We start from the raw sequence: 16,647 nt of genomic DNA on the forward strand, positions 1-16,647 counted from the left end.
AAATGAAAGTCTAACTACTGATTACATTTCCACCTTGATCATACTGCACTTGCTGCAATGCAGACTAGTAACCCATTTTTACCATCTGTGGAATACCAAGAATGTTGTGTTTAATAAGTTTTGGTTCCCATTCTTCATCTCCTCCACCTCCAGGAGAAAGTAACACTCTTAATTTTTTTTTTTTCTTTCCCTTCAGAAATGCCAACTCTAATATTAAGAGAACATTATGTGCAGTGACTGGACAACCATTCTGTTCTTGGAAGATAAACGTCTAGGCAAAATATCAACACTTTGTTCATATTAAAAAGGAGAATTTAACTCAAAGACAAGAAAAAAACCTCAACACTATTAAAAATGCAGAGTTACAAGTAAATTAGAAGAGAACTGGAAGAAACTCTTGGACCACTCAACAAATTAGCCTCTGATGTAAATTAAGTTCTAATGAGATCTAATAATGGTAGATTAAAAAAATTATTTCTGCATTTCCTAGGAAAAGTGTTAGTTTGACAGCCCACTGCCTGACATAACATCAGTTTCATACTGATGCTGATCCATACAGCATTAGCAAGGCTTATTAAATACAGTAACAGAACCATTCTGTTTATCTTCTGGTATTTTAATTGCATCATTTTATTTTAGAAAGTAAACACCATAAGTGTGTTCATTTCTTTAATAAATTATCTATTAAAGTCTGAAGGCATAATAAATGGGACTCGTGTTATACCACCACAAGTAGCAAGAACACATGCCTGAGATTACTCTCCTATGTGAAGTAAAACATGTGTAAGTGCTTGCAGACTTGGGAACTGCATTTATAAGCTTCCTGCATGCATTAGGACATAAAATCTTTTTCTTGAATCAACCTGAAAGTTGAGCCTGAATCTAACAGACAGTGTCTCTTTAAAGACCCTGCTCTAGCAAAATCAGCAAATTTAAAGTACTGGGGAGTCTCAACCTGGACTTAAACCATGCCAGGAAACCAAGAAAAATAACAAAAAAGACTGGCCACCCACTATGTGTTATTCGTGGTATTTAACCATATGACACACTACTACATGATACCTTGTACAGGTCTAAAATAAAAAAAAAAAAAAAAAAAAGAAAAGAAAATTATTAACATTTAAAATACTAACCAAGATTATGAGCAAGTTTGTCCAATTATTTTTGATGGCATACTGAGCATGTTGTTTCATTTAAACCAAAATTTCCACTGAAGTGCTTATATTTTCCCTAGAAAAGCTAAATGATCTTCTTCTGTAAGTCTGTGGAAAGCATATCAAATTTCCGCCCCCCCTGGACCATTCATATTCTGTATCTGGCTAATATGGATCATGTGGATCTCTTGCAATAGACAGAGACCAACAAGTAAACTTACATTTAGCATTTTTACTTGCATATCCACCTTAACATAGAGCAATAGATTTAGCATCCACGGTTTGGGGCATTCCCATTTATTTTTTATTTTTCTTTTATATCTCTACAAAAGCAGACTGCAACTTCTTATTGCCTTGTTATGGTCCCTTCTGTATCACATGATGTATGTCCAGAGGTTGGAAGAAAGGGAAAGACCTTGATATCTCCTGGTACAAATCTTGTAACTTTTTCCTTTCTACACTGGCAATATTCCTTACAATTCTCACTGAAAAATGAAAGATAGGCACAAGGCATTTCTCTCCCAGTCCAAACCTGGTAGTAAAAAGGATACTGCAGAATGGAAAAAAGTCTTGTAGCTTGTGTCTGGAAAGCCACAGTTACAGATAGCCCCCTCCTTTACCATGAGAAGAATGCTCATGTAACTAGAAAGTCTGGAAGTTGTATCATCGCACGGATAACTAAAAGGGATTGGGGGGGGGGAGAGAGAGAGAGAGAGAGATCACTCCGAGAGTCCAAGGGAGCCCTCAGAAGAGCAAAAGCCCTTCTTTCTGGTCAATCCACATCTTTATACTGCGCATGACACTGCATGATACGGAACACTCCATTGGCCAATTTAAACCTCAATCTTAAGTCACCAGTGGAGCTGTGGACCCTTTGTCCCAGCCATGCTCCCCCCCCAGCCTGTTGTGCTCCCGCACACTGGCAAGACACGGCAGCTGAAAAGTCCTTGATGCCTCAGTACCAACTATAATCATCAGTGCGCTATCAACGTTCTTCTCATAACAAATCCCAGACCAACTGAAACACAGAGCTCTTCTAGCTGCTAAAAAGAAGGACTAACTCTCTCCCAGTCAAAACCAGGACAGAACACAAGGTAATCTTTACAATTATTTATCCTTTCTCTCTTCTGCTCCTCCTCCATCACAGCCATAAGACAGAGAAGAAGCACGTGACCTGCACGATGCCCATCACTGCCAATAAGCACAGGTTCTATTACAGACAGTAAATAATTGGCAAACCCAATCGATACCTGCCCTTTTCTGGCCAAAGTCTAGCAGCAAGTGTTCCTCTTCCTGCCTTTGATGTAGAGGGAAGCTAGAAACAGTCATCGAGCAGCTGCTGCGAGATAAGATCATCAGAATTATGTTGGCCCTGCTCACACCAGAGCTGCTCTGTGCAGCTGCCCATTCAGCACACAATGTCAGAGCAAATTACAAACACCACAGCCTTTACACCAATAGAAAAAGGCAGGCAACAAATTTTCCATCCATTACAGAACAGAAATATTCTCCCCACACACCTTTACAGGCAACCAATGGTGACCATCTTAAATCTACAGAGATTTCTGCAAGTTTTGATTCACATATACCTATGTAGACTAGAAACCTGCCTCATTATGAATCTTGTTGACATTATTTGCTGGTAGGGTAGGGGACAGTAAAGAGCAAGGAAGGAAGGAAGGAAGGAAAGGGCTTACAGAACACTGTATTTAAAGGTCCACAGAAATATAGGCATTACTGTTCATTTCAAGCCTCAACCAAAGTAACCAGAAACCATTCTAATTAAATAGGCATCAGCAAACTCCCATTTCCTTTGTGCTCCAAGTGGATATCAGTCCACATTATAAAACCACTATGCATGTGTCATAAATCAACAACATCTTGGCAGGCTGTACTAGAAAGCCTCCAAATCGCAGGAAAAACAAAACAAAACAAAACCAAAACAGCTATACATGCTGCCTAAAAGCAGTATCAGCAACTAGAAAAGGGAACTCCACCAGGCAGCCCATCGATCTACTAATTGTTACAACTCAAGGATATTAGCTCAGGTTAGTCTCTCTCCTAGAAGGAGCAGAATAATTTACATTGACTCTGAGACAGTCACCACCTCTGTCTCCTAGTACAACAATCAAAAATTTTTTCCACGAGTATTATAAAAAGGACAGTTTTGATCATCAGTGCAACAAACACCAAACTGTTGGAAAACACCGGCTTTTTTGTCACTATTCCAAAGTCTGCTTCCAATGCCATCCACAGCAACAGCATCAGACAGGTGAACTTTGCTAGGCAGGATCCAGTCTCTAGTTCAAACTGTATCTCAACAAGCCGGAGCAATAATACACTTTTATACTCACAGTTCACGGTAAATAAAGTATTTCAGCTCAGAACACCTTAAATCAGTCGGTCACTGCAGAAGCAATAGGACTCAAGTAGGGAATAAAGCCCAAGGAAGGGAAAAAAAATACTATCAAGAACCACTGGATTCAAACTTGGTAGGATATTTCAACCAGAGTTAGGAAAAGGTTTTTAAACAAGAAGGGACTGTAATCTTCCATAGGACTAACAAGGGGTAAACAGTGAAACCTGGAGTTGACTGTATTCAGACATGAGATCCTACATTTGCCTGTGGTATCAAGGATCTAGTAATGATGATGCAGGCCCTCCTCAAGCTTTATTCTTAAATTGTAAGCCCCACTGCTACCTACCTCTGCCCTTTTTCTCCTCCATTAACATAAGAATATGTTGCATTTAAGTAGCATCCCTGGTCCTAAAGCTGCCCTCCTTCAATGGATCTGAAACTGATCTCCTCAAACCTCATTCCACTCTGGATGTTACAAAATGAGAAAAAGAAATCAAGGCATGAGTAAAGTTTCCATATTAATACTAGAAGTCACGGTCAAGCCACGTGCGTGAACACAGATGTGTCAGTCTGAAAACAATAGTTAACACCAGCATTTACTCAAAACGACAGTTACTGCTGTATTACATAAATATAGTTGACTGTACTAGCCATGCAGGGCACAGTTATAAAAAAACAACCCCTCCAGGAGAAGGGCAGCAGCACATGGTTAGCTGTGCCTGCAGGCACTGCAGAGATTCGAAGTGTGGGAGCCTCGGTACACGGGGCAAGACTTTACAACTGCAGACAGGAGCAACACTACACACACAAGAGCTAAAGAGAATTCAGCGTTTTCGAACTCAAGACAATTCATCAGTTTGATTCACCTTAGTCCAGGTTTGCCGCTTTTCCTTCTGTGGACAGCCGAAAGAGGTGTAAGAGCTGGCTCCTAATTTTGCAGTTTCTGAAAAAAGGCCAGAGAACAAAGACCTGGAACAAAGCCCACCCAAACCAGTCTCTCCATGGCCTTCAATGGATTTTGGACCAAAGTATGAAGACGAAGAGAACCTTCTCCTCTACAGAAGGTAGCATCAGGTTCCCATGCTTAGCTTGCATGGCTGTAATCCTTGCCATAGATATTTCAAAGACAAACAGTTCATTAAAGAGCTGTGGCAACATACACTAAAACAAAGCACAGACAGAGCAGCTGTAAAGTTAAAACCACAGTATAGGGCAGGATTAAAGTGTTTTTACACCTGGTAACTTACCATCACCCAGAAGCAAGAACGCCTAAGTCCTGTCTATACCATTAACTAGCAAAGGGGAAACTGTCTATTGTTAGAAAACCTAGTACTTGCTTCCCAGCATAGATGCTTCTGGAAGATACACATTGCCACCTTTCAAAAGCACTCAGACTCACTTTCAACTGAAAAATAAATAATTAAAAAAACTAACAAGCTAAACACAAAGGAACAAAAAAACCCAAATAACCCCAAATGGTACCAAGAGAACAAACCAATTACTTAAAACTTTCCTGTTTGGCAAAGCAGTAAAATGCTCTGAGCTATAATAATAAGGGGATAGCAAAACTCAAAAAAACACAGGATTTTCTTAAGCTATGGAAACATGAAACCAAAATCCCAATACAAGTGCAAATAGCAGTTTACTTCTACCAGATAGTGTATCAACTGATTGTTAGGGCATACACTCTGCAAACGCTACAAAGACCATGAAAATCCCAATATTATTTTTACAGATTGGAAAAACACAAAGGCCAAAATCAACACCAATAACTCAAATAAAAAACTCATGCTTATGTTTACATAAAAGTTTGATGAGTATAATATATTCGTCACACTCCCACAATTATTCCCCGAAAATACTATAAATATTATTTTGACAATGTAATTATAGTTCTTACTTTAACAGCGGCAGCAAAGTACTGGCACCAATCCCCCATACAAAAACCCTAGACAGACAAAGCAAAGATCACACGTGGAAACTGGCAACTCTTAAGATCAGGGTTGTCCCTTATTCATGTAGGTAAAAAATGTCTGTTTAAGTTAGCATCTGGTTTATTTAAGCTGTAAAATGTAAGTAGTTTAATTACACTAACAATTATCAAAAGGAAACCCCAAATACAAAAATAAATGGAAGTGATGATTTTTAAATTCTCCTTTCTTCCAAGCCCCTTTCATGTTGCTGTTTGGGAATTAACACCACTGACTGTTGAGCCCATTCGGGAACTGCTCTCTCCCACTTCCTCTCCCTTGGAAGAAAAGCTAACATGAATATGAACTTCCATTGACAAATATCGCTTATTAACAGTTCATGATGTTTTGACTCTGTATGACAAGTAAAACGGTTCAAGCTTTATAACCACTTACTCTCTCCTTTCACGTAAATCAGCATGTAACATACGACTCACACAACAAATCTGCAGCGTAATAATTTACAGTATTTTCTCACAAAAAACAAAAACAAACCAACAACAACAAAACCAAAACAAGACAAAACTCCAACAAAACAGTTTGCCTCCTCCTCCAGAGATAAATATAGAAGGCACTGATGTGGGAAGAGGGGAAAGATTAACTTTCCTTCCTTAGTCCTGTTGGTTTAAATTTAGTAGCCCTTGTGTTTCAGAGTCTCCAGGATACAATTTAAAAGTTACATCTTCTCCAACCGTAGTGACATTACAATCAAATCCATATAACCAAGCCTGTGTGGAAACACTTGTTGTTCAGATAGCAAAAAAGATGTCTGTTTATAGGCAATAAAACTCGGCATGGTTCCCCAAATGCATTGGGTGAGCTCTGGATATTCACTCTGCTATGATGTCTGTCTAGTAAAAACTTAACTGTTCCATCACACTTTCCAGGCGTACTTTAAAATATTTATTTTTCATATCTAAAACACAAGCAGTAACTCAGAAATGAAATCATTCAGTGCAACATGATTAAAGAACCACAAAAAACAGTGAAATCAGAATGCAAATTTTTTAAAGAATAAAACAGAAACATGAAAGATACTGAACAGGAAATAAAAGAAGCACAGAAGAAAAGAGACAGATCCTCTGGTCAACACTGGCATTCATTAAAGAATATTTAGGTTCCATAGTTGACCACTCTGTTTCTCTTTCCTGTTAATTTAAAATACATTGCTGAACGACCAGTGATTCCAAATGATAAGGTACAAAAAAACAGAAAGTATCAAAAACAGGCTTTAGATAGTTGGACTCCTATGCCAGCACATGAGCCCTAACTGCCCTGATGTTCAAGCTAAATGGTTCTGCAGAGGTATCATTCAGATGCATCCTGAAAAGATCTGATTATTTACTTTTATCTCATTTTCCTATTGTCAAGATATAATCTTTTTAATGGGACCAAAAGTAGCAATGCTGCTGTTGCCATTGCCTTCTAGGGGAAGAAAATAAACAAACAGATAGAGAAATATTGACAAAAATCAAGAAATGGTTAAGGACATACGACTGCTCATTTAAAAAAGAATAAAGGAAAATCAGTTTAGTGCTCTTCAGGAGGTGTGATAACATCACCTTCCCCTCCTTTTCCATGCCTTCAAAATTAGCCAGTCTCAGTTTTCCAGTACAATTGCAATTTGCAAATGGTTGTGTGCAGAACTAGGAACAGATCAGAGCAAAGAAACATCTTATGCTTTGTTTCACTGAGTGAGGACAGAATTGAAAGGGTTGTTTCTCCTAGTCTCTCTTGAGGAAGCACAAATCACTTGAATCGTTTAACTGGTATTCATCCTGTTTTCAGGAATACTTTTGCAAACATAGCCACTCAAAGCTCCCTGTTGTACTCAGATTCTTCTTCAGGAAAACAAAAGTACTTGATTAAACATCTCCTTTTCTTTAAACCCTTGAAAATTACTTTGAATTAACAACTTCGTAGAAGGATTAATGCAGCTCCTGAGAATTTCTGATCTCGCTCTTCCCCATTTCTTTTCAGGGATCTCTCATAATGAAATGTCAACATGATTTTCTAGTACTACATGAACTCCCACAGCTTATGATTCAGTGGCTTTTTACCACAGCACGCCTTCACCTCCAAGAGTATCCTCCCTCTTTGCTCAATCGTGTGATGTTCTCCTCCTGCAGACCTCAAGAGACAGTTTTTGTCTTGTTATTTCATTAAGGATGAAACGCTTCCATCCCATCTGGCTTTTGCAACAAATATCATCTCTGGAAGCTATATCCAGCCTAGGTTACTTACCTCTTGTTTTTGAAGCACACACATCCTTTTATGCCTCTTTTTAATTTCTCTAAAGGAGCAATGTTGTTTCTATTTTTACAGAGTTCTGAACTCCAAGGTTACTTATTGCCACTTCTTCTGCAGATTACTTCTCTTCCACACTGACAGACTAAAAAGTGCTTTCCAATGCACTTTCTTCCTAGACCACGATCAACCCATAAGGCAGCAACGGGTCAAGAGCAATTGTTTTTTCATAAACTAAAAGAAAATACACATGATAGCTGATCAGGTCCAAATCAGTTTGAGTACTTAAAGCACACTGACTGAAGCTGAATCCAAGTTAATATTAATGCTGCTGGCAGACAGAGGAAAATAAAAAAATAAAATAAAGCACTGAAAAAGTTTCAGATTCATTGTGGTTGTCTTTACATGAACAGCATCACAGGCTTTCTCCTCTTCTGCTCAAAGCAATAAACATTTCTTTAAAGCTCCCTTGTAAGTACTTGGCATTTGGAGTATTTTAAAAATGTTTAAAACAAGATATTCCATATTTTCCCACACATCCTCCCTCAAGAAAGGAGGTGTGAACAGGTGTTAGACACATGATATTCATGTTGCCGAACATCCCACCAGAAAATGCTCAAGTTACCATAATAAAGCGCAGTATTAAAAAAATCTACATAGAGTCATCTTTCATCACTGCTTTTAAAGGAATGTTTTAAGGTCTGTTCTGAATAGAGTATCTGTAGCAGTTTAATTACACCCGAACACTTTGCAGAAAATTGGAAGCAAAGTCAAATTCCTGTTCAAGGACCCAAGCTTGCCATCCACTGTGACTTACCCAATGTTTCTGGACTTCGTAACTCTAAGAGCAGCGAACGGCCTAACCCTTGGTACAACAGCTAGCACGTGTCTCTGCTGATTTTGACTGAGATCTCCAGGAGTACTCACAACATTAACAAACGCTGTTAATACTCTCCCAGTAATGCACATTTATGCAGCTTACCCCGGCTGGTTAAAACCCCTAAGAACTTAAGATGCACGGCACCAACACGGCAAAACAATAACAACCCCCATGCTTCTTGGTTCAAAGCTAGCTCGAGTAGCACCAGCAGCCTGGAACCGAGGAACGCTGATGCGATGCTCAGAGCTCCTCTCTCAGGCACACACAAACAGCACGGTATTGCTCGGTTCTGCTCAGAGAGGACAATCAACTCATTCAGAGGACTTGCACAACAAATTGTTCCCCACACAGGGCAGCTATCAGGCATTCAATGTCTTTTCATCCTAGAGGAGAAAAAAGTATTTTGGCAGATAAATACTTTTTAAGCAATCACGTTGGAATTCAAAGCACATTCTTCAGCATCGGCAATATTTTGAAGCGGTGAAAGGTTTGAGAAGATCTATTTACAAACAAAAAGATTAAAGCTCCTTCTGTCCAGGATGGGGTGGGGGGTGGGAACCAATGAAAGGATCAAATGGGACACAGCCTAGTGAACGCAAGCTTGCTTCAAAACAGGCTTGCCTTGACAGCAGTTTATTAAGGAGAAACAAAGCTACCTGTTTTTTCCAGATTTCAGAGATGAATCCTAAATCCAGATCTCACACTCTAGAATCTGAAGATCCATCACCTTGATGAACCTCAACATACCTTCCCAAAGGCCTGCTAGATTCTGCTGGAAAGCTTAAGATTTGCCATAGGAAAAGGGAAAAACAACCAACCCCACAACCAAATCAAGACACATGCTATGAAGCGAAGGAGATTTTCTACTTGGGTTTCTGACAAGGATATTTCCTATGTCTGCTGCAATCCCTAACATACTGAACTACTTCTTAGCTCTTAAGAGATCGGAGTCTGCTTTAAGTTCATTTACAGTTCATCTGGCAGCTTCATCAGCCTGCTCCTCTGGCAAGTGTTCTTAGTCTTTGCACCCACAGCAGAAAAAAAAAATAAAGCTTGCTACGATAAGGCTTTTGGTTTTTTAAATAAAAAAAAAATAATTAAAGCAAAAGGGATGTAGAGAGGGTACTATGAAAATTCCATTAAATCTACATTCTGTGACTTCATTTTTTTGACTCAAAGTAAACGTTTTAGTATCTTATTAGCTATTTGTTGGAAGACTGTGGTCTCAAATCGGTTAACGAAGAAAAGCAATGGACCTTCTTGCATGCAGCATTTCCACATGAGTAGGTAAAGTTGCTGCATCTTCAATCTCTGTTCAAGTTAATTCTGAACGGGGGAGAGGGGCACAGCATTGTCATCTCTGTCTTCCTACCAAGAATATCCAAGCTCCATAATCTAAAATGTTAAGTACCTCCTTACACAATCAACCACTTCCTAGACTTTACGCATGTATATTTTAAGAACACTGAGGTTAAGTCCAGTTTTCAGATACTATCCAAGAAGTGTAGCACTTGAATTTTTCTCTACTTGACCGGGAAGCTCTGCCTCTTGCAGAGAGGAGGAGGAGGGAGGACTGCTGGAGCAATAAGAAAGCAGAGCACATTCACGAGTGTGTGTGACCTACCTGACACAAATTGGTCTTGACACTGCCCAGCGGGGCTACAAATTGTTAAACACTTGTTAATCATCACTGTCCATCAAGCCCCTGCACTCATCTAGCTGTAGGCTTTCACTGTGCAACTCCTCAGAGCACAGTAGGGGAGGAAGAGTGGGCACAAACCGCTATCTGTAGCAACACCATATGGGAAAGGCCTAAAAATATTCTTTTAATATATGTATTAAAACGGAAGAAGATTATTATTACAGGGATGGCTGGCTTGCAGGTGGGGTTGGACAATCTTTATATACCACATGTACGAATTGACTAGTTATTTTTAAACCTATCTGAAGTCTTAATATGTCTGTCCTGGAATAGCTCATTAACTCACCTTCAGGTTTGCTGGCCTTAGTGGCATATCATGTACTCAGAACAACAGCTTTTTCCACAGCTGGCTGGGACACATACATTACAAGCATACAGGAATTTATCTAACTTTTCACAGCATAAGAAAAAAAACAAAAACAGATATGATGAAAACTTGCAGTAGAGTTGTTTCAGTAAACATACTGAAGTGAGAAGCCATATTAAACATGTATATAACTAAGATAAACTATCAAAAAAAGTATTTCTCCTAGCAGAGAAGATGCAAAGGAGTCTGGATTTAATTGAATGAATCTTAGTAACAGTTTTTAATCCCACCACTTTGCACAGCACTTCCTTTTTTGCTGCTTTGATCACTAACATATTGTTAGAACAGGCCATTCGTCCCCTCCCTTAGAACCACCACACTGGTCACAGTAGTTGCCAGAGAATATATACTTTATTTCATTTCTGGTTTTATCCATTACAAATTGTACTATACTGAACTTTCCTACAAAAATTATCACACCACTCAGAGACTTACCAGTCTTAATAGTTAGCAACAGATAAGAGTGTGAAAACATTACACAGATCACGTTAAAACAAGTTTGCATAAAGAATTTTCAATCTCTCCTCTTCATAAATGTAATAATGTTGGAACTTTAAATTTATTTAGCCTACAATGATTTGCTCTGGAAATTTTTCACAGGGACATGAACCGAAACATTAGTGGTGTTCACTGTGCAATGCAGCACTATCTCTTTACCCTTGTATTTTGTTGCTGTGGAAGCAACGTGAAGGTACTTAAAATACCTTAAGGATATAAAAAGGCACCAAGAGGGATCATCAAATCCAAGCAGCCATTTAAAGAAGGAAATAGGACACATATCCAAATGAACAATTTGAAATATTCCACTTAACACCTAATTATCTGCTAGAATAAATACACATGCTACTCTAGCCTTGTGACCTGATTTCCTATACGAAATATGAGGAGGAAAACCATGAAGCAGAAATATAGTTAACAAACACAATAACATATACTAATTTCATGGGTTTCTTTTGTTTCAGCAGTGTTATCCAAGTCCAATTTAGCAATTTGCCTTGCTTTTGAAACTGCAACTAATAACCTACAGTCGAATGTAACTGTTAACCTCTGAGGTACACCCTGTAGAAGGAGCTGGAACTCTGGGCACTGGCTTGATTTTCACTTATAACAAAGTTCATCAGATCACTCAGCAATGAATTAGCAACACTTGATTGTCATAATTTTTTTTTGTTCTACTAACATAAATGGAATACACAAGCCGTGCTCATGACAGATGTTTCCCAATGACATTAATACTACATACAGTATCAAATGACCATCTATCCTGGGTCAATGCATCAAATTTTAGGTATAACTCAAACTCATTTGTTGAACAGCTATGTAGAGTAACAGTCACAAAATACTTTTTATTGAAATACTGTTAAAAACTTCCTGGTCAATGTCTCCCTTAATTTTCAATGGCGATTGAAAGAGATTTTACAACATCCTCTGGCTAGGAAAAGAAGTCTGAAGCAGTTAACTAAATTACTGGGTTGCACCCTCTCCTTTCTTTTTAGCTGAGTAACATTCACTGCTGCTTCTTCGGATCCCAGCAGCAAGAGAACAGCACACATGCATATGATAACCCACCAAGGAGAGGTCAGAAGCCACAAGATGGAGGGGGAAACCTCAGGCCATGCGTGTAACCACCAAGGGGTGCATCCTGCTTGCTCTCCTGTAGATGCTAGGAGGCACCAATGAAAGGTGGTGTTCTACAACGCAATTCCTGAGGCTTTGACTAAGCTGAAGGTGGGAAGTCCACCTCCCAGGACAGCCTTTCGAGCCTAGTGCTGTCAAGGATGCTAGCGGGGACAATGTCAGGCTGGACAAAACCAGCATTTTAGTTCCAACCACTTTTCCTTTTCTCTCACTGGTCTACGAAGGGGTTCACAACTGTGGGGCAGGACAGTCTTGCCCTCCATGCCTTTTTCCAGTCCTCCCTGTCCAACCCTGTGACACGGCTTGAGAGTCACTCCTATAAGCTATCAGTTCCTGTTTACGGTCATTGAGGAAGACCCCTTTTTTGCCACCCACAGGGTTTAGTTCTGGTCCTCCCACACTGAAGGACTGTGCTAGCATCACTGATCCTCCCCTGGCAGAAGGATTCCAGCAACAGATAAAAGCTTAAGCATAATACTGTCACGTGCTTCATTTTGAGCCTAATATAGCAATAAAAGGAAAAATTCTGGACTTCACTGCTCTTTCACAGCTTCATAAAGGTGGTTAAGTTACTGTATGACAGTAGTTACCCTTGCTTTCACAAAAATTATAGAAAAGCAGCAACAGGAACCCAGTAAAAACCTCATCCAAGTACAGGGAGTGAAAAGAAAGAAAAGTAGCAGAAGAAACCAAATGTTCCCTGCTCTCTGCAACCACAGACAGCAAAGATTGGGGTCCAATGCCCTGTGTCAAGCTCCACATGCACACACAGGGAAACACAGATTGTGAAGGGAATTACTGAAAATGGCTTAGTATCCAGTGAAATGATTCTGATAGAAATTGGTAGCAATAACTGCCATGAAGGAGGAAGGATACTATGTCAGATTTTCTCTTCGCTGAATGAAAAGAAAAAACTTATCCATTAAGGAAATGTGAACACTACTCAAATCAGTACTTAGTTCTTGGCAGATATTACGCTGACTGGCCAGCAACCACAGTACAGAAATGAAAATTATAAAATAATTTTTAAAAAGTCACAGTCAATATTTGATTCCTGAAATCAGACAAATTATTTCAAGTGTCATCAAAATCAAAAAGAAGAACTTCTTCATTTCGCAGATGTTCACAGATCAAATAAAATGACAGTAAAACAGCAGAACATATTTTAAATGGAGGTATTACAGGAACTTTTCCTTTTTGCAATTCAAATATCCTGGTTAATTTAAAGAATTTTCCACATATCTTTCCTTTAACAATCTACAGGGAACAGTTGAGGGAAAATACGATTGGACTAGACTTGGGGCTGAGATCTTTTTCAAGTAGCATAAGAGAAGGCCTCTCAATTCTTAACTCCAATTAAAGAAACAATTGAGCTTATTTATGAAAAAAAGGCCTCAGTAAGGCAACATCATACCACCACAAGACTCCCCAGATAAAAAAAAAAAACACGTAGTGCAGGCTATATATTTAACAAAATCCACAGCCTTACCTGTCAATAACAAGTCGTCTTTGACTTGTATTCCATGAAGCAATTTGATCAAACGGACAGATGTAGAGATGAGATCCAAGTTCCTATTATAACATGGAGAAAAAAAAAATAAAAAAACCCACTTGATACGAAATACACTCAAATAAAGTGAAAAGGCTTTTCACTGAAGTTAACAGCAAGTTTTTCGTATTTTCAGAAACTCTGAAATAAAAAGAAATTTATCCTACTTAACTGTGCCTGACTATCAGAAGCCACACTACTACCACCAGAAGCAAAAGGAACAGGTTTACTTAAGCATTAGCCTGCATATTACCAATTTTGGACACAGTACCTTCAGAGCTAAATATCCTTTCCTCTCTTTTTGGTATCCTTCTAAATCACATCCTAAAAAATAGCAGGTTATTCTTGCATTTTAAACAGCTTTATTTGTGTAAAAACTCTGCTTTGTTTGAAGTTCAAGCATTCAGGGAAAGTGTCAACGTATGTTACTTAGTAGTAAACTTTGAGGCTTTTAAATACCAACAAAGTGATTTGTCAGGGCCATCAAACGAACAACAGAGTCAGTTCAAAGGGAAACATACAAAAGGGAAGCTCAAGCAACCATTTATCTGTTCTTCAGTGAGAAGGAATCCTAGGTAGAATCTCAGAATGGTTTGGGTTGGAAAGGACCTTCAAATATCGCCTAGTCCAATAGCCCTGCCATGGGCAAGGACATCTTCCACTAGACCAGGTAGCTGAAAGCCCCATCCAGCTTGACCTTGAACACTTCCAGACACAGAAAAACATGGTGATAGCAAAGATAACCAGTGAAGTGAAGTCATTTGGAATCAAACACCAAAATAATTCCACAGCCAAAGATCAGCAATCCTGGAGGTAGACAACATATATACCAGGATGTGCATGCAACAGGAATAAAAAACGGAAATCAAAGAATACAGTATAAACAGATTAAGTTTTCAGCTTTTAACTTGTTTGTCCTTTGGTAGTCAAGCTTTTTGAGAAGAGATTGGCCAAGATATATAAGAGTCGCTGAAACTTCAGAACACGGCAACACCATCTCTATCAAACCTCCACATCTATTCATGAGTTACTTGAAAAACATCATATCATCACATATGAATGCTGAATAACTGTATTCTGCAGTTGTTTGCTATACAAACATACGTTCTTCTTCATTAAGTTCTAACACAGAAGAGAAGCCAAAGACACATTTATAAATACGTAATACACACATGTACACTGGTATACACACACTCTATTAAAACCAAAACATTTCACGTTCATTCAGGCCTCAAATTTCTTCACAGCACACAAAGAAGAAAAACTGGCCCTGTAAGGAACAAAGCTTCATATTCCCCTATAGTTTCAAAGCTGTTACACAACCCATGTGTTAACAATCTTTGCATTCTTTCCTAGAAACAACCAGTCTTGATTTTGATCAAACAATCTGTAGTATCGGAGGGTATTTTGGAATATCCAAACATTGCGCACTTGAAACCAGTATCAAAGGCACATTCCAACTTTCATTCACAACTCTTGATCGCTCAGGACACTGAAATCCTAAAGATGTTATGCATTTGCAACTGTTTAAAATCAACACAAACATATGGCTCATATACAGCTGGCTCAAAGCAGCCAGCATGGTATTAAAAGGACAATAAATTGTTACACTGCTACAAAGCCAGAACAGCATCTAATGAGTGACCCACCGAGTCCTTCCCTGTTACAGACATGGTCAGAACGTTCCATGCACACAGGCCTTCCCTCTCCTGCAGTCTAAAGGACAGGACAGTTATCAGCACCCAGCTTCCTAAACGAGCAAGGCTATGCTAACTGCCTAATGAGGGCAAGTATGTAGCACAGGTATAACCAGTGCAGAGCACATCTTTGTTAAGAAGCAGGCTGGGTATCTGAATTCCATTAGAAAGCAAAAATTAAGTTTTCGCTTTCTAATGGAATTCAGATATCCATAACCAGGTTGTATTTGTCATGCTACTGAAAAGGGCAATCCTACCACCCATCAGCCATGCGACTCTGTTCCCCGTTTCGTTAACATGAGTAATTATGGAGCTACAATAAGTTACAACCAGGAACCCAGACTGGCACTGCCAAGAACTAAAACGTAAGAGCCTGAACTTAGATTCACGTTATTCTAAAACTAATGCCTTCTAAGTCCTGCAACTTTTGTGGCATTAACAAAATTCTGCACCAGCACACATGTAAGCTCAACATGAGCTGGCAATGTGCACTGGCAGCCCAGAAAGCCAACCACATCCTGGGCTGCATCAAAAGGAGCGTGGCCAGCACGTCGAGGGAGGTGATTCTGCCCCTCTACTCTGCTCTCATGAGACCCCACCTGGAATACTGCCCTCAGCTCTGGAGTCCCCAGCACAAGAAGGACATGGAGCTGCTGGAAAAGGTCCAGAGGAGGGCTACAAAGATGATCCGAGGGCTGGAGCACCTCTGCTATGAAGACAGGCTGAGAGATCGGGCTGTTCAGCCTGGAGAAGAGAAGGCTCCAGGGTGATCTTATTGCAGCCTTCCAGTACCTAAAGGGGGCCTACAGGAAAGCTGGAGAGGGACTTTTTACAAGGGTGTGTAGTGATAGGACAAGGGGCAATGGCTTTAAACTGAAAGAGGGCAGATTTAGATTGGATATAAGAAAGAAATTTTTCACTCAGAGGGTGGTGAGGCACTGGAACAGGTTGCCCAGAAAAGCTGTAGATGCCCCATCCCTGGAATTGTTCAAGGCCAGGTTGGACGAGGCTTTTGAGAAACCTGATCTAGTGGAAGGTGTCCCTGCCCATGGCAGGGGCGTTGGAACTAGATGATCTTTGAGGT

The 16,647-nt window shown here is 39.5% G+C and overlaps 1 protein-coding gene across 1 annotated transcript in view; it reads right to left on the minus strand.

Moving 5' to 3' along the window:
• Nucleotides 1–16,647, minus strand: part of ATXN10 (ataxin 10) — a 110,569-nt gene that overhangs the window by 88,652 nt on the left and 5,270 nt on the right. The window contains exon 3 of the mRNA XM_086610508.1: nt 13,807–13,889. Coding sequence (XP_086466634.1) covers nt 13,807–13,889 — 83 coding nt within the window. The remainder of the gene's footprint in view (nt 1–13,806; nt 13,890–16,647) is intronic.

The sequence above is a fragment of the Tauraco erythrolophus genome, chromosome 4 (genome assembly GCF_009769465.1).
Source record: "Tauraco erythrolophus isolate bTauEry1 chromosome 4, bTauEry1.pri, whole genome shotgun sequence".
Taxonomy (NCBI): domain Eukaryota; kingdom Metazoa; phylum Chordata; class Aves; order Musophagiformes; family Musophagidae; genus Tauraco; species Tauraco erythrolophus.